The sequence below is a fragment of the Adiantum capillus-veneris genome, chromosome 8 (genome assembly GCF_014529385.1).
Source record: "Adiantum capillus-veneris isolate H3 chromosome 8, ASM1452938v2, whole genome shotgun sequence".
Taxonomy (NCBI): domain Eukaryota; kingdom Viridiplantae; phylum Streptophyta; class Polypodiopsida; order Polypodiales; family Pteridaceae; genus Adiantum; species Adiantum capillus-veneris.
In genome coordinates, this window is record NC_140938.1 from 13287810 (window position 1) to 13311244 (window position 23435).

General features: G+C 43.8%; 1 protein-coding gene across 4 annotated transcripts in view; it reads right to left on the reverse strand.

The window, feature by feature from the left end:
- LOC147451692 (uncharacterized) overlaps positions 1-17432 on the reverse strand; it is a 54225-nt gene extending 36793 nt beyond the window's left edge. For 2 of the 4 annotated variants that reach the window (XR_015188817.1, XM_086517581.1), the window contains exons 1-6: positions 17277-17432; positions 16834-17179; positions 16585-16661; positions 15275-16397; positions 13941-15157; positions 13433-13853 (exon numbers count right to left, since the gene is read on the reverse strand). Coding sequence is in view for 1 of the 4 variants with exons in the window: in XM_086517581.1 (XP_086373707.1) it covers positions 13433-13853; positions 13941-15157; positions 15275-16397; positions 16585-16661; positions 16834-16953 (2958 nt within the window). In the remaining 3 variants the exon portion in view is untranslated. The remainder of the gene's footprint in view (positions 1-13432; positions 13854-13940; positions 15158-15274; positions 16398-16584; positions 16662-16833; positions 17180-17276) is intronic. The other 2 variants (XR_015188816.1, XR_015188818.1) reach the window with 2 other exon arrangements.
- Between the last annotated feature and the right edge of the window lie 6003 nt (positions 17433-23435).

The window sequence follows — 23435 nt, forward strand, 5'->3', positions numbered from 1 at the left end:
CGCTATATCATTGGACTGCCATCATTGCTATGGGAATACTCTCTGTCCAAGATTTTTGTTTTGTTTTGTTTTGTTTTGTTTTAGGAGTCGGGTTGGGCACTCCCGGCCGCTCCCATACACCAAAAAAGTGCACAAGAAGAACGACCAAGACTATGCACCCAGTCTCCTAGGATAGACACTTTTGTCACTAGTTTCCTCTGGACTACGAGAGGCCAGATTTATCTACACTTTTAGAGTCGTGCCCTTGAGAGACCCATCTCGCTGACTAGTTATGGGCGTGACCACCTCGCCGAGGAACTTCGCCTCAGACACGTGCCCTACAATTATATTCCTCGAGTGCGGATCACGACGTACCCAGGAGGGCAGCCGCTTCCTGCGAGCCTCCCCACTAAGGAGGATAACGGTCCTTTCTTCAGGGTCCAGCGGCGGGTCGAAATCGTTGAAGGTGGTGTTGAATCGATTTCGCAAGCGCACCCTAGAATCATCAATCACCAAACAAGACACCAACAAATGCGAAAACGAACGACCCTCTAACTAGGAGCACAACAAGCAAATACTGTGTCCGCGCATCCAGCTATCAGTCAACTTTAGTCCGCCTACTCTCGCGAGAGCCAACACTCTCTTCTTTCCTATTCACGATAGTGCTCCTATTGAGCTGCAGCAGGTATCCACGTGTTTGGTCAAATCACCCTTTTTGGGGATTGACACAATCACTCTCTATCCAAGCCAATTTCGAATATTTAAGAGCTTATGAACCATACTATCGTCGACTACAATCTTATGGAAGAAACCTAACCCTAACTTTGGAGCACATCTAATGGTCTTTTCAAGCTCGACTCATCGAGATACACCAAGAATGCTTTTGAGTTTGATTTGTATTTAGATACTTTTGAACTTTGTTTGAAAATATTGCTCGGAAATTTGTTTGGAATAAATTTTATTTGTTTTGAACTTGTTTTGGTGCCAATTTGAGAATACTTGGTCTTTGATGTTGTTTTCTGAATATCTTTGGCTCGTGCTTTCTCGAGATGGTTTGGTGTGGAACCTCTATATGACGCAGACCGATGGTCTGGGAAACATTTAGTTGTATGCTGGAAAATCTTTGAATGATGTAAGTCGGTCGTCTTTGGAGCATTTAGTTGTATGCTGGAAAACCTCTGGACGACGCAAGCAAGAGGTCAAGGAAGTGTTTAGTTGTATTTGAAGCCTCCAAGCGATGCAAATTGCAGTCTGGGGAGCATTTAATTATATCAATCCTCTAAACTCATGGCCCGAAACTTTTTAGGTTAGTTGCGGGGGGGTGAGGAGGTAGTCGTTGAGTACCTTCGTGCCTAAGACCGTTTGTCTGGGAGGAACACTCAGGTGATGTTTGTTGCGTCCTCTAACATGCATGTGTAAGCATTTGTGTTGCATCGTGATGTGCCAGCCACTAAATATATTCCTAATTGGGTGAGATTGCCTCCGTATGTAACTTATGTGCATCGAGGCATCCATTACAAATCAACGCGGTCTAGGTGTAATTGCTAATTTTGCTACGCAAGAATATCAAGAGCTCCAATCTGGCTGAATGACTATCGGGATTGACCCTCAAAATAATCCTCGGATATTTTTTTTATCAAACTTGAGCTGTTTTACAGATATAATCGTAACAGTTACTCCTCTTTCAAGAAGGGGGAGAGTCACAAACTACGGACATGTCATGCCACTAAAGTCCCAAAGGATTAGGACTCCTTGGGCCTAACCCTAGCCAACCTGCAGATATCGATCAAGGGGCCTAAACCCTAGCAGAAGCAAAAAAAAGATTCTTGCCAAGTGGCCCAAATTTAAAGATGGGTTAGAATTAAAAACCCTAACCCCAACAACTTATGATACTCCGTCCGATGGGGCCTATGTCACAAAGTGATGACGTGGAAAGCCCAACTTGAAGAGAAATGGCTGAGTGGACAAGAGAAGCTGAACCAACCAACTTAAATAACTTAGAGCACCATTCAAGGGACCCAAAACCCTCAAAGACAGAAGCTTGAACTCTAAGAGAGATTCCGTAAATCGCACTGACATGGCATGGCAAGACATACGGGATTTTGCAAATTGCGTTGCTGATGATGACGTGCCAGATTGTACGGATTTTCGTGTTATGCACTCTTGGCAATTTTGGGCAACTTTGGCATGAGATTTTTGGAGCAGATGCTTTTGGGGTTTAGCACTTTTGGGAGAAGTGCTTTTGGAGCTACTTTTAGGAAACCCTTGTACTGTTTATAAGGAGCCCTTGGGGCCTCACTCTGCACAACATCGGGACGCAAAGTCAAAGCACAAGACCCTCCAGAGTTGTACTTTGCCGTGAGCAACCCTTCCCTCGCCGAATCGGCATGCATCTGTGATCGCTAGCCTCTCTCCATTGCGGTCCAATAGTTTGGCAGTCCGTTGAGCCTCCCCTCGATCATTCCCTCGCCAGTATCGAGCCTCCATTGTTATCTGCGTCTTCGACCCTTCATTTCTCTCACATCAAGAGTGCAAATCAGTCCCTTAGTGGCCATCCACAATCCAACATCGAGAAGGATCCAAAGGTGCAGCAAATTAGTCCCCCGAGGTGCCTCATCTCGAGGAGTTACCGCGGCGAGTGGCATCATTCAAGTCAGTAGAGTCTGCACTTATGGTATTGCATGTGTGTACATTCCATTGACGCAATCAAAAGCAAATACCACATCGGCAACACCATGCGGGGCCCTTGACAGGGTTGGTTGGGACCCCACCGGGTCCAAGGAGATAAAAGGAACCATCATTCAAGCTAAGAGGAATCACTAACGCAAGGAAAGAAGTAAAGGACATCATTTCAATTCCGCTTCACCTGAAATTGGTATCAAAGCTTTGTGATTTTGCACTAATGCTAATCTTTGAAATTTTTTCTCTCTAGTGTTTGAGTCTGTGTTGTATTTCACCCAAGGACGCTTCCCATACTCATGGAACTGCAGGACCATGCGCCTTAGCGTAGGAAATGCAAACACTGTATACCAAGGGTTACAGTTGTCACAAGACGGGCACCACGTGCCAATAGAAAAGAACAAATTGAACAGACTCCGGGTTGGAGGGCGAAGATACCTCAAAATAAAAATTCCAATAGCTTTGTCTACTCTTTTGTAGGACCAGTATGCTTTCAGAATAGCACACGCCTGATGCTCTGATACCACTGTCACAAGACGGGCACCACGTGCCAATAGAAAAGAACAGACTGAACAGACTTTTAGCACTTCAATAACAACTGAACTGAAAGAGAGAGATGACACGCGACACGGAGTGGCTAGTAATTCCGGGTTGAAGGGCGAAGATACCTCAAAATAAAAATTCCAATAGCTCTGTCTGCTCTTTTGTAGGACCAGTATGCTTTCAGAAAAGCACACGCCTGATGCTCTAATACCACTGTCACAAGACGGGCACCACGTGCCAATAGAAAAGAACAGACTGAACAGACTCTGGGTTGGAGGGCGAAGACACCTCAAAATAAAAATTCCAATAGCTCTATCTGCTCTTTTGTAGGACCGGTATGCTTTCAGAAAAGCACACGCCTAATGCTCTGATACCACTGTCACAAGACGGGCACCACGTGCCAATAGAAAAGTACAGAATGAACAGACTTTTAGCACTTCAATAACAACTGAACTGAAAGAGAGAGACGACACGCAACACGGAGTGGCGGAATTCCACCCGAGAGAGTATCCGCCCCAAACCTTGGTGCCCCTTTCAGTATTTCTTTATATTGCATCAACACAGTACAAGCCGGTACTCCAGACTTTGCACCCTTCTCTAGGAGCATGCCAGAGAATGAGCCCTAACCTCATATCTAAAGGCCCTTGGCCTAAAAAGCAATTACAATGCAAAGACTTCAAACTCAAAAGCATCTGGTCCAAAAGCAAAGCCAAAAAGCTGCCTGCGTAATTTACGGAAATCCGTACAGCCTGCCATGTCATCAACCAGCGCAAAACGCGGAATTCCGTACAACCTGCCACGTCATCATGTCAACGCAATTTTCGAAATTCTGCCACGTCGTCAGTTTCTATGTGTGTACACAGGTCCTGCTTTATTTTAATCCTTTGTCACTTGGGGCCCCATCGAACGGGGTCCCCATAAGTTGGTAGGACTTCTTCTGTTACTTGTTCTTCTTAGGGTTTAGGCCCCTCGGCCGGCATCTGTAAGTTGGCTCCATCTCTATAGGCTTTGACACGTCAACAATTTGTTACAACAGTTGTTCTGAACCAACGAAAGGGTAGTTGACTTTTGCGCAAACTCCACCACCTCGGCATAAAGGAATCCTAGCATGAATATTTGCAATCGTAAATTCTTCAACATGACAGATCCCATCATTGACAACATGCATTCCAAACATGAAGGTATTGATTACAAGTATTAAGATTTGTTAACGGCCTATGACGACAAAGGAAGGCACCATCCAAATCAACCTAATAGCTTCGGAGTCTTGGCATTGTTTGAAGAACCATCTCTCCAAAATTCCATCATTCCAGAAGAGGCATTGCATTGTTATCGATCTGTACACATCTTTGGCAGCACATGAAGTCCACATATCTGCATCTCCTTAGCAATCAATAGCCGTCAATCCAGTCCAAAGGGTTCCAATCCGAGGCAGCCACGCGGGAGTTCGCAGGTATCGTGAGCCTACATTCGCATCTACATCCGTTGCAGAGACGAGGATTCATCTAGAGCTTCCATCATAGGGCAATCTAGTCGAAGCCCCAAGTGGAGCCTATATCTTTGAGGAGTTACTTAGCGGTTTCATGGGACATCAGACAGAGGACTTGGCATGGTTCATGGGCATTCCAAAGGACATATCCATCTTCATCTCCCATTAGGCGTTGCTCTCGCCAATCTTTCAACGTAAGGGCACTATAGGCTGGCCAGTAACCTTCGTGGACATCCGGGTTTGCATATCCAACGATTCGCTCTATCAGCATCTATCTGGTTTGTTGTTTGGTTCACACCATCCGAGTTGGGCAGCAAAGGTTATTGTTTGTCGGTAACCAACAAGGGCATCATTGATCCAAGAGGCGATCCATTGTTTGCAAGTAGATACATCATCACCATCCTCGTGTTTTGGACATTTCCACATAACCCAAGGGAGCCTCTCTCAAAAGTCATTTGGAGGACATCATTGAGGAACTTCATCTGAGACCATCTTGTGGCATGCATGGAGTTCATTACCAATACCTCGCCTTAAGCAAGAGGGGATGTCACGTGCACATGGCTCCGTGTGCCACGTGGATATGCTTCATCAACTTCCAAAGCCAGTTTTCCTTTTCTTCCTGGATAGGAATGTCTAGAATCCTGAGAGGATTAGTACCGGTGAATTTTGTGAGCTTGTTCGCAAGACTTACACCCCTCGACAAATCCATTAGATTAGGTTTTCCACTTTTGGACCCTTCTTGCATAAATGGTTTGTACATGCGTTTTGACAGATGTTATTACACTACGATGGCATCTCGCATGACGAGCATATAGTTCTAGGTTAGAGGAATCCAACGAGCCATTCCCCGAGTCGATGGGATTCCCGGGTGGTCAAATGTGCGACAATTTAACACAAACTGACCACCCCCCCCCCCCCCCCCCCCCCCCCCCCGGGCCTAAATTTTAATAAAGCGTTTTAATGATTTATTTGGTGGGTGTGAGCCTACCTAAGCCCAAGGAGGGAGCAAATGGAGCAAGGTTTTTCATCAGATTGCCCAGTGCTTGCAAGGAGTAGAACAATACAACATTTTTTGCTCACATCAGCCAATGTTTTCCAACCTTGGCGTTTTTTGCTAGAATCAGTCCAGCGCACTTGCAACAACCTACATCCTCAACATTTTTGCATTCCCTTGCCAGATCAGCCCTAGCGCCATCAAATTTGCAGATTCAGCGCTAGCATTTTCAGTTTGCAGCCCTCGGATCGGCCCACATCCATGACCGCTAGCCCCTCTCCGTTGCGGTCCGGTACTCTGGCAACCCATTGAGCCTCCCCTCGACCATTCCCTCGCCGCCATCGAGTGCTCCATTGCTGTCCATCATCGGCATAATCAAAATCTGCGTTTTCAGCCCTTCATTCCTCTCATATCGGGAGTGCAAATCAGCCCCTTGGTGGCCATCTGCAATCCCACATCGAGAAGGATCCAAAGATGCATCAAATCAACCCCGGAGGTGCCTCATCTTGAGGAGTTACCACGGCGATAGTCATCATTCAAGTCAATAGAGCTTGCGCTTGAGGTATTGCATGTGTGTACATTCCATTTATGCAATCAAAAGAAAATACCAGATCGGCAACGGTGTGGGTGCCCCTTGAGAGGGTTGGTTGGGACCCCAACAGGTGTCATTCTCCTCCTCTCTCTTTCGCACTCTCTCATTCCCTCTCTCCAGGGAGAGGTAAAAGGAACCATCATTCAAGCTAAGAGGAATCACTAACGCAAGGAAAGAAGTAAAGAATTGTGGAAGTGTAAAACTAGATCCTCGCCATTTCAATTCTGTTGCACCTAACATGTATAGAATCTTGCAATTTGCACGGCGATTTGCGTCAACACTTGTTGAAGTGGCATGTTGTACAATCAGCCCTCTGGGAGCATGCTTTTGGACCAACAACTTCTAGACTCGATGCTTTTCAGCAAAACTCCTTTTGGATGGCCAAGGGCCTTTATATGCTTGTCATGGTCTCTCTCTAGCAATCTACCGCGTGGAGAAGCAGAGAAGAGCCACAAATTTGTACCCGATTGAAGCAATATAAAGAAATACCGAAAGGGGCGCCATCGTTTCGGGCCATTGCAATCTGGGAGTTGAACTTCGCCACTCCATGTCTCATGTCGATTCTCCCCATCTTTTTGTTCAATTGTTTGAAGTGTGAAAAGTTTGTCTCGATCTGTTCTTTTCAGGTGGCACGTGATCCCCGTCCCGTTCCAGGCACACCCACAAGTCATTATAACCATCAGCTCCATCATGCATAGTATCGACTCATGGTAGCCATCGACATTTACATGTTTGCAATGCTGATTTTTCGCTTGCATCGCTATGAAGATAACATACGAACAATCCCAAGAGACCTCAAAGATCAGTCTGACGAGAATGGATCCAACTCAATGGCCACTCAAATGTAGCAGCCAATGCAACAACATACAAATCAAATGCCACCATGTCCTTGATTTTTAGGCAAGGATCCCGTGTCATATGGAACCCCAAAGTCAATTTGGTAGGCCTCCAAGGTGATTCGATCCATATGGCCAATTGCTTTTCGACCTTATGGCACAAGAGCTTTTGGGCTTATAGGGCAAACATGCCTTGATTTAGGGTAGGAATGTATGACAACATCTAGCATCCATAGGTATCCTTTGGATTGTGTGAAGGTGGGATCGACTGCATGAATGAAGGAGGGATACCTTCTACTTTCGGTACAACTTTAGACACAACGGACGATACACCTCAACACATGTACTCTCAATTGACCGCTATGGAAGAACATTCAACAAAAAGATAACGAAATATTCAACACTTTCTTGAGGCCTCAAAACGAGAAGAAAGCGCTTGCCACAACTAGGTAGTTTGATGCCACTTTCTTTCGTGACAACTTCAACTAAGCCTCCGAGATCAAAAGAGGAATGCGCACATGGACAAGCACCACCGTCGAAGAATGTGGGTGGGATTCAAACAATTGTTTGCTCCCCTAGATTCACACCTGCTTATGAGGCACAGATTTTGGCGGTATGGAGCCACTTGCAATTGTAGAAGACAAATACTCTTCAGTTGTACAACCAACGGTTTTCGAATGTATTTTTTCCAATGGCCGTCTTTTGGATGGTCAACCTTGACGAGGTTGCCTCCTCAGTTACAAAGGTATTGCCTTAAACAAAAAGCCTTTAGCATAGAAGACATGAAAACTCGTGCACAAGACTTGTATGGTAAAAAGGAAATCAGGAAGACTTCATCTATTCGGTCAACGAGGTGGCTGACATTCAATATGTCTTGAAGATAGCTCCAAACATACATTACTTCAACCGCAGGTAAGGCTCATAAGGACTACAGGTCTACAAGAGCACTCGGGCAAATGCTTCAAGAAGGAAAATTCAAGGGCCAAATCTTCAGAACCTCTGCGTATGGCTCCGCAATTAAGCCCAAGGATCTACTTCGACAAGTACCTCTCTCTCCATGGAGTAGTGAAAAATGGCAAATCTATTTGGTGGAATTGACATGAGCCACAGGCACTTAACCAAGCTTCACCACAAAGTAGTACCTTCATCGCCATCTAGGAAAGAACTGGACGAAGACACCCAATCAGCTTATGAAGAAGCAAGTGAGAATCAATGCAACTTGGTTCTTACACCTGAAGACGAGTGTTGCATCGTCAAGGCAACTCAGGTAACATTTGGGACAGACAAGTTCCCTCCGGCCTCGACATAGATCGACGCAGCAGGTGGTTTATCCCCATTTTTGTAATTCTCTCTATCAACCCCTTGCTATAGTTGTAGCAAACTTGGACACCCCAAGTCAAGATTCTGCCGCGACACAGCAAAGATTCACTTCAAATTAGCTGACAAAACCAAAAGAGAATACACGGCCTAGCGTAGGTCCATGCCAAGAGATATTGGCCCTAAAGACTGACACCCCTTTCGGTATTTATTTTTATAATAATCTGTGATGAGCAAAGTACAACGGGCCTGCGGGTGCTCGCTCTTAGACTTTGCGTCCAGATGCTCTGAGAAGTGAGCCCCCTAGGGTCACTTATAAGGTTTTACAAGGGTTGCTAAAAGCAGAGCCCCAAAAGCATTAAACTTCAAAAGCAATGTCTCCCAAAAGCTAGCGTTGCCAAACGCAGCCAGTGAAAATCGAAGAAATCACAAAAATCGAAGAAATTTTGTACAGTTTTGCCAAGTCAGCAACCAACGCCTTTTACAACAGTTCGTATAGCACCCACGTCAACATGCTCTTCGCTTCTTATTAATGGCACCTAGGCCCCTCGACAAAGGTCCATAAGTTGGACATGCCACGTCATCAGTTTGTGACATACCCCCTCTTGAAAGAATTGTAATCGCCCTCGATTACGCATACAAAACAAACAAAGGCCATAAACTGTCTTAGTAGACACTGATCGACACATCTAGCACTTGTACAAAACGACAGTCACGTTACAATACATCACATGACAAATCTCGGACAAATTCATTCCAAATCTCAGACCATGACCATCGGCAATGTATTTAGTAATCGCATCTAGATCCATTCCAGACCCCACGAATGTCTGAATTGCAATCATGTCTATAGAGATTTATGAGACCGAAATGTTGCAGTCATTTCGTCTTCCAGTTCCTGCACTCAAACAAGTCAAGTACAAATCAATCATTTTCATTTTCGAGAATTCTTGTCATAAAGTTACACAGCAAAATACTACTCAACCCAGTAGTATCCATGAAACCCAAAGGGGACATCAGTGACTATTCAAAAATTGGGGTAATCCGTTGACAAAGGAGCGAAGTGACTCCCCTCTTGTGCAAACCCGCTACACTAGATTCACCCTCGCTGAAGTCGGGGTTCTATCGGAGTAGACTATGTTAAACCGAATGCTTCAAGGTATGGTTCCAAAATCTGAGGAGTATCTGCTAGATCCTCCTCCTCCATCCACTTCGCATCCAATACAGGATGCATGTTACAAGAGATAAAAACATACATTCGCCAATGAACACCCCCCCCCCCCCCCCCCCCCCCCCCACGGGCAAATAACCATCCTGGTCCGGGCCATGAGCTGTTCAACAATTTCCTCAACACTCCTCTTGCAAATAACCTAAAGAGGTCCAAGCCATGAGATATAAAGGCCTTTTACAACCAAACGCTCCCCAAACCGCAGCCTACGTCGCTTGGTGGTGTTGAGAGTAACCACTCCTTAGACTTCTTAATACTTTCCCCGTAAATAACTATCCAAGTCCGGGTTATGAGTAACAGCCACCCGTAAATAACCACAAGGGTCCGAACCATGAGTATGTGCAAGCTTTCTCAAACATCAATACTCTCCCTGTAAATAACCACAAGGGTCTGAGCCATGAGTATGTGCAAGCTTTCACAAGCATCAATTCTCTTCAATACTCCTCCCAGGAGTAAATCATCGATCATCGAACCAATATTAAAACCAATGTCAAACAATTCAAACCGGCACCAAGACAAGTTTTTTAAAAAAACGAAAACCATCCATTTCAAACAAATTCCAAACAGGATCTCCAAACAATTTATCAAACAAAATTCAAAAAATTATTAAATCAAACTAGAAAAACATTCTCGACATCAGTCGAGCTCGAAAAGACATCTTGCTTTCCATCATAAAACTTGCACCAAAAATTAGGGTTGGATTTCTTCCAAAAGTTTGTAGCCGTAGCCGGTCGCAACACAGTCCATAAGCTCTTGAATGATCGAAACTGGCTTGGTCAAACAGTGTTCCTGTAAAGGTGATGGTAGCCTCAAGATATAGTAATCACTTTGGGCTTCCAAGGTTATCGGCTCAAGAAGGAAGCCCCGTTGAGAGATGTCCAATAGTTTCAAGTTTGAATCTGCTAGGGTTTTTCGTGGCAAGCATTTTAGGATACCCCACTCTGCCAAAAGCTTAAGTTTTTTTCAAAATTGTCGGAATCAAAATCCACCCACGTTAATGCGTAGGGTTTGTCAAGACAAACTCCTCCTTCATCTCCTCCTCCTCTTGCAAGTGGTCTTGGGTTCTTTGTAACGCGACGGGCACCACGTGTCAACGACAAAGAACAAACTGAACAACTTTAAGTACTTCAAATAGCACTAAATTGAAAGGGATGCACGACACAAGAGACGAGGAGTGGCGGAGTTCTACCCCCAAAGAGCACTAGCCCCAAGCCTTGAAGTAATTCTTTATATCGCATCAACAACGTACAACTCCCATGGCTCTACTCTGCATCTCCCGCACGTAGACTGCCAGAGTGAGAGCCCAGGCCCCGTAGGTCATATTTAAAGGCCCTTGGCCTCTACAAGCAATTTACATGAAAAGCTTCAAGTTCTAAAAGCGTCTAACCTTCCAAAAGCATGGAGCAATTGAAAACGCAGAAATCCGTACAACTACCACGTCATCAACGTAAAACGTGGAATTCCATGCGCCTACCACGGCAACAACCTACAGCGCGATTCACGGAAGTCCGTACATGCCTAACACGTCATCATCTGCTTGCACATTAATGTGTGTGTGTGTGTGTGTGTGTGTGTGTGGGGGGGGGGGGGGGGGGGGAGGGGGGGCTGTTTTGCCTTTGGTCACTTGGACTCCCATTGAACGAGGTACCATAAGTTGGTTGAGACTTCTCTTTAAAAATAGTTGGTAAAACTTTTGTTGCTGCTTCTAGGGTTTAGGCCCCTTAGTCGAGATCTGCAAGTTGGCTCCGTTCTTTAGTGGATTGACACATCAACAGTTTGTGACATTCTTTATGGCTTATGCCCCTTAAGACAAAGCAATGAAGACAAGACCGCGCCCGATGCACAATGGATTCAGGATGGAGTGACTAGTAAATCCGGGGCAGGGACAGATTCTTTGACAAAAATATGAGAGATTTTTTTAGGTTCTTTCTTGAGTCTTTTCTTCTTCATCCAACTCCATAGTTTCCATTATGTCTGCTCTATGGAACTAGTATGCTTTCAAAAAAGCACATGATTGGAGCTATGATACCACTATAACGGGAGAGCACCACGTGTCAACGAAAAAGAACAAACTGAACAGACTTTTAAGCACTTCAATAACAATTGAACTAAGAGAAAGAGAGTGCACAGCACACGAAACGGGTAGTGGCGGAGTTCCACCCCAAAAGAGCATTGGCCCCAAACCCTGGCGCCCCTTTCGGAATTTCTTTATATTGCTTTAACACAGTACATCGATACTCCACCCTTTGCACCTCCAAGCGAGAGCATGCCCAAGCATGAGCCCTGGGCACGTGTTTGAAGGCCCCTCAACCGAGATTTGCAAGTCAACTAGGGTTGAGTCTGGGAAACCCCAACCGGCCAGGTCTTCAGTGGCTTGACACATCAGCAAATTCATACGAAAATCGTTTTGTACACACACAAATCGGAGAGTAAGTATAACCATTCTTCTCTCCAATCCTGTGTCTTACCCTTCAAAGGAGGAGGATGAATACTCTTTCTATCCGAGAGGAGAAATAATCCTTCCTCTACAAAAATCTTCTTATTGTTCATAAGGATGTAACCTCTCCCACTCTGAAGTAAAATAACATTAAGAAAAACCTTTATTTAATGTTTTTTTATACTAAGGTTGATTTTGACCTTGTTCAAATCAGCAAGACACTTTAAAACGATCAGAGAAAATAACAATACTTTTCTTTCTAACACTTGGGTCCCAAAAAATGCCAAGATTTGACCTCTCTGTGTAACTAGAGTTGTTGTAAACCTCCATAGCTCACCCCAAGGTTAAAACTTGGTCTCACCACAAGGTTAGTGGCATAAAGGCTACAATTGTACATCTAACAACAAAGCATCCCTTGGTACAAAGGAATAGCTAAAAAACTATTAAATAAATCATCCTACCCTATCTTTATCCATGTGATGGCACTTGCACACTCTACATCATACCCAACTACTAACTTACATTGCGATCTTCCAAACCGATGCTAGATGAATGTTGGATCCTCTACGCAAGAAACCTTGTCCCCTCGTGGGATTTTCAAGAATCCATGTTCTTACTCATGATATAAATTTTCGGCCACAACAACTTCCAAGATTACTTTACCTCTACCCTCATAGATTGCTTGTCTAGAAGTACATTCTATTATCAAAGCATGAACGATCTCTTTATGAATAGACAACGCACTCTCCTTATCCTATTCTTCAAAATGGGGCTTTTCTCCCAACCTTTGCCCTTATAAGATGTAAGTAAACATTCCCCTCCAAAAGATTTGGTCTCCTAGCTAAGGGAATATGTTCTTAATGCTTTGCTTTGAGATACAGCAGGCTTGTGCACTTCAACATTTGGATACCTCCTTCATGTGGACCTTTGTAATAATAGCTTTGTAATTACTAAAAAATAACAAGATGTTCTATCGTCCCATCTCTAATGCATACCTCAACTTGACCTCACTGCTTTCTCGCTAAGAAAAACCCACATGCTTGTGTAGAATGTCACTTGCTGACATAAACAACTCCACTATGTGAATAAAAATTCCTCTCTTTGCCAATAACTAGATGTTTGGCATGCAATAAACTTTAAACAAAATTCCATATCAATGGTTTTCTCAATTGAAAAGTATATTAAGAACTCCCAAACATAGGTGATATTAGAACATACTAAAATGTAAACCCCATTTGAACATACAAAGAATAAAAGGAAACATAATCCAAACAAGTACTCGACTACTAGATCACACCTGTCGGCAAGCCTATCATAAAGAATGCAAGAAAGAGGTACCTGGTCAACAATGCCAAACTTCGCACATTCAAGAGCATGTCGTGTGGCTCGCGCAATGCTTTCTTTAGTCCGGGATAATGTCTCAAGCATTCCCTCAAAAGTGTCCCTAGCAACTGATGCTTCTGTATCACCAACAAGAGTCGCATCTTTCAAGCTCGGGCTAGTTCTTGCATCCTGTCCCATAGTCCCAAAAAGATCCAAACCAGTTATTGGATCACGTCCAACTATGTGTTGCGACATCTCACGAGGAACCATGCCAGAGCTGGCTGCAAGTAAAGTATGACCGGGGGAATTTAGAAGAGAACTTCCACCAGGGGAAGGACTCCCTCCTAAATCATTTGAATACTCTGACTTGGAGAACAATGCCTGCCTTTTCATTAGCGCCTCCTTAGCCCTCTGAGCCTCCTTGGCAGCTTCAACACTGGAAAACACAGTTGTAGTGTAAAAGCTTAAAACCTGAAATAGCAACCCAGAAATAACTTACACAAGTGCTCAAAGTAGCACTTACGCTGCTCTCACTTTATTAGTGTTTGACTCTTCTTGAGTTCTGAATGCTCCCAAAATCTCCAAGCGGCTCCTTTCACTGGAACTATTAGACCTGATCAAGTCCTTAAAGCCTGATTTCAACTCAGAAGGCGTCCTAGAAATCCCTGATCCCCTTGATTGACTTAAGGCAGTCTGTTTGGCAACATGCTCTTGATGTTTCGCAATATTATCAAGCCCAGACTTGTCCTGATTTGCATCCAAGATTTTTGCTTTGAGCTTTGATTTCAAGTCCGTGCTAACTTTTGAGCCATCAGATATTTTTCCATGACTGGAACTGGAACCTTTGAACTGTTTAGACTTTCCACTCTCTCCTTTCCTTGGAGTCAAAACAGTGGAGTCAGCATCTTTCTTTGAAGGTAGCCCCCCATTAGCTGAACTCTTTAATGTCTCAGAGCCCGCTATGTGCTGCTCACTCAAAGATGAAATTTCCGCCAACTTTTCCACCTCATCCCGTGGCTGAGACACAGGTAAGTTCTGGTGCTCTACCAGCACATTCTGCGTACTCTGATCACAATCCTGCCGCTTCTCAAGTGGAATTTGAGGGCTGGCTTGTAGATGTGATTGTGGCTCCTCATTTTCTATACTTTGTATCTCATTTTCATTGCTGGATGGCACAGCAGCAGGTAAATCAAACTGCTGGTCCACCTTTGAGCTGCTCTCTACAGCTGCAGCCTCAGCTGCACAAGCAGACATTGCTTCAAGTGCACGTTGTCTTCGCTTTGACGGAGGTAGAGCGGCCTCTCCATCAGCTATGCTGCTTCTGATGCGGTATTTATCGGCTTTTGGTGGCAGACTAATATCCCTTTCTACCGTAAATCTAGAACCGAAAGACTCTTTCAAGGTGCTCGCATGAGACTCGCCATCTTGACTGTCCAGAAGAGGTTCCCCCGTAATATTGTCAGCTTTTAAATGATTGTCAGCAGAAGCTATATCCACCACCTTTTCTTCCCTTGCAAGAGCATCTCTCTCACTAGAATCCTTGCTCAATCTAGCAACAGCATGATATGGTTCATCAAGCTGTGGAGACTCCCTTGAGCTTGAGGCCTCCAAAGGCTCCAACTGTTCTAGGGCTGTGGTTGCTGGAGGCTGAAGTTCAAGGTGACCACAAATATCCAGAACAGTCGCTCTTCTCTCCCCTTTCAGTGCGGCAACATCTTCCCTTGAGTCGTCTCCAGCTGTCTTCATTGGAAAAAGAAGTACCAAAAAATTCAACAAATAAGGGACGTGCACCTCAAAAGAACATGTAAATATTTAACTTACTGTGGCTACCAGGTTAAAAGAATAAAAAGAACTGACCTGAGAATCCAGCACCTGACTCTGCACAAGTGACGAAGCCCTCTTCCTCCGTTGATATTCACTAGGAACAGATTTTGCAAGTGCCTCCAGCGGTTGGGCATGTAAGCTTGCAGTATGCAACTGCTCAACTGTTTCCACAATGTTGTTATTTTCAGGGTCTCTTTCAAGTCTCCTGGAAGCTCTTCGTTTCTTCTTTGGAAGTAGGGTCTGCAGGACAACGTCTTCAGCCTTCTCTTTCAGTAGTTGCTGCGGAGCACCATCAACATCTGAATCTCTCTGTGTCCCAACAGCATCATGGATGGGAGAGATTTTGAGTAGGTCATGACTAACTTCAATCGTGTTTGCCCTAAAACTGATTACATCTGAATTATGAGAGGACTCCAGCAAATCCTTAGCGGGAGAGCTGATATGCTTGCTCTGGGGCGAAGTGTTCACCTCAAGGCATTCAGCTGACTTCTCTGAAAGATGTTCCAGCTCAACCTCCTTATGATTGGCAAACACCTCAGTATCTCTTGTTGAATGGCAATCTATGGCCACCTGATTGGGAAAATCTTTGTGATCAGCTACACTATCAGACAGAGAAGCCTCTGAGGTTCGAGAATGTCGAGAACTCAGCCGCCGTCGAGGAAGTACATTCTTTGCATTTGGTGCGGCTAAGCTTCTCCTGTCAGGCTCTTCACTATTTGCACGAAGTTTCCTCCGTTTTTTGCTTGGCTCATGAGTTGCCAAACCTTTAGCCTTCTCTGCAGATTGCCGAGTTTCCAAGCCGTTTCCAAGATGAGCACGACTTCGCGTCTCTCGTTCAAAAGATTCTACAGGCGTTCCCCTCAGCACATCAGTGTTCCGTTTGTGTCCGCGAGATACTGACGCACTGCTGATATTCTCCTCAACCTGATCTACTTCCTCTTGCTCTGCAGCCTCTTCGATTGCTGTATCTGATACTTCATTCAACGAAACTTGTGAACCATCGTCGTTACGCTCACTTAACCCTTTGCTGGCCTCACATATTTCCTTTAAAGCTCTACTAAAATCTGTGATTGTGTTCTTAACTTGTGATTTAGCAAGCAGACTCTTCTTTGTCTCCGAGGTGAATGATTTCACATCTACTGGCTGAACAAACCCTCTACCAAAAATAAAAGAAAGACAAACAAAAATGGGTTTAAAAAATTAGAAATTAATATTTTCCGAATGCACCATAACAATGGCAGGCAACCTGATGCCTTACTGAATTAACCACATAACTAACTTGACTGAACAATATCCTTTTAACTGCCTTGCTCAAGATCACGTGAATCGAGAGGATCACTTACATCTGCTTGGTGCCAAAAAAATACACAAATACTTTGCGCCGATCTGCAGGATAGCCAAACTCATCTGGATCACTCACCTGAAATTACCAGCGTGTTAACTTGTGAGGAGACGGTTATAAGATTAATCCTGATCTGCTGGAAAAAATGTGATCTCGAGAAGACAAACTATTACTAGGAAGATATTGAGTATCGTCGCAAGCATATTAAGAACTCAATACTGTTACATGCAAAGAATAGAGGAGAAATTACCCGAGCAGGCCACCACGGATGGCCCTTCACTTTGGCAAGCACAAGATCGCCGACATTCCAAATGTGTCGAGAAGCAGCAGCAGAAGCACCTTTAGCCCCCTTTTTCCTGGGAGGAGCCATGGGCCTACCTAATTGCCCAGCTCTTTTGCACCCATGAAAACCTAGAAGCACATGGGCAGTAAGCCGAACTGAAAACCTGAGCTTATTCAGAAATGGGGTATCACCACTCTCGAAACTGGGCAGGAGAGAATGAAAACAGCACCAGTGTACTGCGGATTGCAAGCCTGAACATCTTACGACGGTCTGCAATGTAACCCAAGCTTCGAGGCTACTTTGCCTCAGCCCTCTGGTACAAAGACATAGCGGTTCTGTATAAAACCCTAGCGAAAGACGCCCCCAAAAAAAAGCCAGAAGAAACGATGCGGAGAAGAAGAGAGCGTTACCTCTGAGGTTGGGCGATCCACAGAGACCAAGTTCGCTACTTCCTTGAAAAGAGAATGTGCACACAGCAACACAGACAAAGACCATGAAAGAACCCTGACCAGTGACTAGCCCCTGCGTACCCTTAACCTGAGAGATAATTTAACTCGGGTTTCCCTTGACGGCATTTTGCTCTTGACGGGCGCCGTCAGTTACCGCCTATAATTAGAGAATTGTTTAACGTTGTTTGAGATTTGAACTCGAGACGTTGAGAGGAAGGATGTACGACCAAGCTAAGGTTTATTGTGCGTCTCTCTTCTACTAGTTTGGTTATTTAGTTGAATAAAGGATTGTGTTTTGTTTGTGTCTCTCTTCTTGCAGTGTGGTTATGTTGATGATCATGCCTCTTAGTTGGGGCTCAAGACCTTATTCCCAACAAAACAATTTTATAGTCCGCCTAGTAGGCTAAAAAAGGCCAAGAAAATTCATCAAAATTGTAGCCCATATGAAGCTGCGAAAATGATGATAATTTGTTCCACACCTCTATCCCACGCTTGTCAATCCCAAACCCACATAAAAGCTGCATGTCAATTGCTCTAAGAGCAACTTAAGGTGTGAATCTTGGAAGTGTGTGATAGAGTCGTGACTAACTAGGGAAAGAAAATCCACAATGAAATCTAAGGCTTTTTTGAAGCATTGTATTGCCACACGAATAAACACCCATATGCACATGTATGCCAGAGTGTGGTGCTCTTCCTCATCAATTATGTCTTGAAGAAGCTCTTTGAAAAGCTCTCTTTTTGCTATGGTATTGATTGAAGAGTACGCTCAATAGGTGTAGGTCATTAAGATTCTAATAGAGTGTTCAAGCCTCTTAGAGCCCTCCGTCATTATCCCTAGGCTTGTTCACTTTCGGACAAAATCAATCCACACCGATCTCCCATGTGTGGCCACATTTTTCATTTTGGGGAGAAGAACATGGAGTTAAGTTTCCCCATTTTAAATTTCCCTATTTTGCTTTAGAAAGATATAATGTTTATTATTGAGAATCTATGTGTTTGTATGAAAAGGTTTATGCAAAATATTCTATGTGTATATTTGGATTTGAATGCCTCCATAGAGATGAGTAGTATATCTTTTGAATTAAAAAATTGAGCGGTCATAAAATACAAATGGTTGTTCATAATGAAGTTCTTGAAATTGTAGTGGCTTTGCATGTGCTTGTAAAAGAGATCAGGTGGGACAAAGGAGAGTAAGATTGTTTGCAACGAGGCAAGAGACAAGAAATGCTAAAATTACATTTTTGTTTTCTAAACCAGCAATATAAAAGTATTAGGCAAAAGTGTTGGCCATATTTGGTGTTTTCTACTAATTTTTATCAAGGCAATAGAATACATGTTGATGTATGATGAGTGTTCTATCCAAAAGGGCAAGAAAATGTTTGTCAATATATATGTTACATGAGATGAGACTTGTTCACAAACCCATCCACAGGCTGAAAAGACCATAGCTCATCTTCCAACTTGATCGACAAAGAAAGTAGGCCCAATTACTAGAGACGTGAGAGAGAGACATCTTCTAAAAAGTGCAGTGAAAGTAGCAAACGCAAGAGATAGGGACATGTTCACAAATCCATCCCCATAACAAAACATCCATCGCTCATCTTCCACCATCAACCACAATCATTTGCCTATTTTATGTAAGTTTGCCTCGAGGGCTTGTGGTAGGCTACCAATGGTGTAATCAAGCCAATTGCAAAAGGGTGGCCTTGTGCATTTATGAGATAGGATTTGCTAGACCTCGGATGTTGGATCATGGCTCTATGATATGCCTTACTTTGTGGTTTTGTATGGCTACAAATGGATATAGTTTGAAGTTGCCACGTTCACAAAAGTAGAAATGTTCATAGATTTGTTGTGTGGAATACGAAGCATCCGCAAAGCTGTCAAATCTATGTGAAATTATAAGGTCTTGACCTTAAGTTGTCCCAACAAGAACATTCCCCGAATCTCCATTGGGTCTCCAAAAATCTACTTGCAAATTCCAAAAATTATTGCTTTCTTAGTACAGTGAGAACTTTGCCATTGCTTCTATGTTTGGTGAAGGCAAGGTGATTGGGAGCGGAAGGATGCAAGAGGAAACTTTGATCCTTATCTTAACTTCATCAGTGGAAGAAAATCATTAAATGTGACCCTTTGTTCCAAAGAGGCTTGAGCCAGAACGGCGGTTGGTTTGTCTAGAATCGGCAAGGATGTTTCGCATGGCCTTGTCTTAAAGACCTTAGTTTAGGATCAATACCTTGCAAAGAATGAGGATTTCTTGAATGGGGATTGGTTTGATCTTTAAAAAATCCTTGTGGGAATTGTTGCACTCACGGTGTGTGCTACAAAGAGTACAAGAATGAGAGAGAGAGAGAGAGAGAGAGAGAGAGAGAGAGAGAGAGAGAGAGAGAGAGATTGTGTAGCCAGAGCTCCAATGGTGAGCTCCTCCAATCTTAATCCTTAGACAAATCAAAGAATGAACACGCTATGTGTGTTGATGGGTAGGTGTGTGTGTGTCCACTTTGGGCAACCAGCCACTCGCCCTTTAGCCCCATCACATATACCTATTATATGTGATGGGCATGTGTGTGTGTCCACATTGGGCAACCAACCACTTTACCTTTAGCCCCGACAACCTTCCACTTAAAGTCTAATGTGCCTTCAAGTAAGAGCAACCATGTGAAACCTTATCGTATGCCCATCGACTCACAACGGCGTAGAGGCCACTAAAGTTTGGAAGCAAACAACTTGATGTTTATAGTCACATCTGTATAACCACATACATATGCTCCATGCACATCATAGAATATGTGCAATTCTTGAGTATCACCCAAGTACCTTGAGAGGTCAAGCACTACCTCCCATGACCTCCTATCATGGTCAAATCATATGATGATCCAGTGGTCTCATTATGAAAGCTATCTCTAACTGAATCATATTTATGGCATACTCCCACTAAAGCTTGACACCCTACAACATAGCCTTGTCACAAGAGGACAATCCATTGACACTATGCATGGGTGGGCATACCTAGCAACACATCTAGGTACATGCAATAAACGTGCATACCTATTCCATTGAGACTTTAGCTATCTATGACTAAATCATATTTATGGCATACTCCCACTAAAGCTTGACACCCTACAACATAGCCTTGTCACAAGAGGACAATCCTCTAAATGTCCGCTTGACACTATGCGTGGGTGGGCATACCTAGCAACACATCTAGGCACATGCACAAACGTGCATACTTGTTCCATTGAGACTTTGGCTTGTTGTCCAAGCCTACTCACATCGTGTAAACCTATATGTAGATGTCCAACATTTCCATCCAATGGCCGACATGGAAACACAACATCACGAGGATCGACACAACCGATATCCTTGTCATTCCATTCATTACCAAGTCTCATTACTCTTGTATGGTCAGCCTATGTGCCTCAATTGAGATTCCATTATGATTGCGTACATGCCCTGGGAGGCAACATCTCCTTGTATCCTCGAGCACGCACATAAATTCCTGTCAACACACCATCCCAAGGTGATCACATAATGGAGTATCACTGCTCTAAAACTTGCATACTTACCTCTCGCTATGACCAAAAACCCTTGAGAGATCTTCTAAGACTCGCTACCAAAGGACACATGATAACCCAAAGCATCTAATTGACTCATTGAGATCAAGCTCTTTGAAAAGATGGGTACATGCTTAACATCTTTCAACACCAATGAAGAGCTAAGAGGAAATGCCAAATGGAATTCTCCCACACGTGCAACTTCACATGACTGATCACCTAACCTCGACAAGCCCATTCTTGTGGCATCATATGATGCAAAACTACTCCCGATGCGGAGTAACATGAAAAGACGATCCAAAATCCAAGATCCAATCACACATCAAGCCATCATCCATCGCTAACAAAAAAGCATGTGGGTAGATACATAAAATGCATCTCCATCCAAAACATGAGTATCATTTCAATCACCTAAGATAGTTGCATATGTCCATTCTTGACATGTATAATAGTTGTCAAAGGAATTGTACAATGCTTCCATTATCTTTTGTGTTGTCTCCTACACGTAAAACAATGTTGCCTAACGTGTCTTTGACAATCTCAATGCCAACACACCAAGTCTCTACGAGTGCAAGACTTATATCTCACACGATTATAGATAGAGAATAATCTCAACCACACATCATGAGCTATCCTCTTGTGCCTAACGTCAACATAAATGGACTCTACAAGGTGCAATCTAATCGTAGCAAAAAATAAGGCATCCAAGTCATTCCAATTATTGTCAAACATAGACTCAGGCTTTTGTGACTTTCCACGTAAAGGGATCAACAAGTCACACCTAATCAATACATCATGTGCTCTTTCCACACCAACAAGTTGTACCATTAAACTTCATTAAGGTAAAGAGCCCAAAATATGACATAATTTCAACCATATTATTGGCACAAATGACAATAGGATGCATGCAATACATATAAACCAAAATGCTCTTGATGGCTCCAAATGCAACCACAAATGGTTTGAATTGATGCTACTCAAACTAGTACTTTAAGAGGGTTGTCAAGAGCAAAATGTTGCCAAAAGTAGCTCCTATGCCATAAATTGGCATCAACAATATAGTTCGCATTGAGGAACATACACAAAGATGCATCTTTCCATAGAGCATCAACATAGGCATAAGTCACATATGTGTATCTAATCATCTTCAAACATCATCTTGCCAGGGTATCTCTCACAATGGAGCATTAGACCATACATATCAAGTATGCATATCAAAATTGAGCATGAACATGTCACAAAACCCCATCGGCGAGTCAAAGCTCACATCAAAATTTAGCACTTGCATACATAAATGAGAACTTAAACATCTCTCAAAGAGCACTACAATGTCATGTACATCTTCAAGGTCTCAATCTACACTACTTTCATCCATATGGGTATCCACATGTCATCATTCCTAAGCAATTGTTTGCCATTGTTGCAGCTGCATTAATTCTCTAAATTTGATATCACCAACGTGTCTGAAGCGTGCCCAAAACCCTCGGCTAGACTATAAGATCGTATATAGGGCTATGCCCTAAATGATACATGTTGGGGTATAGGCATCCGTGCCATGCCCGATCGCCCAGGCTATGGGTGCCCGCCCACTGACACCTTATTCTTGTGTACATATACAAAGAATAAGGGGTAGCTCATACGTTGAGTCTTGCTCCACCCACACATCGTCTACTCTCTCCTTCTCCCCTTCCCGCACGCACATTGCACCGCGCACACATGCATCCGTGCCATTGACACGGAAGCGACGGAACTCGTCGGCTATTGTGGAGCTAGGAGCTTGTACCTGAGCTCGGTGGTGGCAGATATGGTGCGGATCGGAGCCGCATCGGAGTGGATTGATGAGATCTTGGATCTCGGCTTCCCCTGCGTGCACAACCCCTCTTGGGGCTTGGAGAATCTCAAAGAGAATCTTAGTAGGAAAAAGAATCTACAGAGAAAGGGGCAAAGTCTGCACACTACCATAGCTTGGAGAGTTTTGGAGCTCACGAGCTTCATAAGGGAAAATATTGAAAGCTTGTGAGCTTGCCTGAGCAAAGTAGGTCATACCAACCGGAGCTTTTGAGCTCGAGTGCACAATCCGAGAGATTGAGTGTGTGATGGTCTTACACACACACAAAATCGGACTACAGTAAGTCGAGCTCATGAGCAAAGGGAAGCCACTTGTAGAGAGCAGAGCAACTTAAGGTCGGAATGCCTATGATTCGAGTAGTTGCAGAGTTTGAAGCAATCGGGCATTGAGCAGGTGTGTGAGCAACTCGTGAGCAAGCAAAAGCTTGAGGAAATAGAGTAGATGAAAGGTTCTTTGCAGGGCTTGGAAACAAAAGTTTGTTGTGGTGAGCACCAAATTGCAAAGCAATCGTTCAAAGCTTAGCAAAAGCATTGAGCAGGCTATCGAGCAGTAGAATTGGGCAAGTAAGAAGCTAAGTGAGTAAGGGGGAACTAAGTAGGTCGAGCAGTGCCGAGTGTAACCAAACAAAAGGCTTGCAATAAGAACCAAGCAGAGAGCTTGGAACTCAAGCCGATGGCTTGCGAGCTTGGCAAAATAGGCTAATTGGAGTAGCATGAG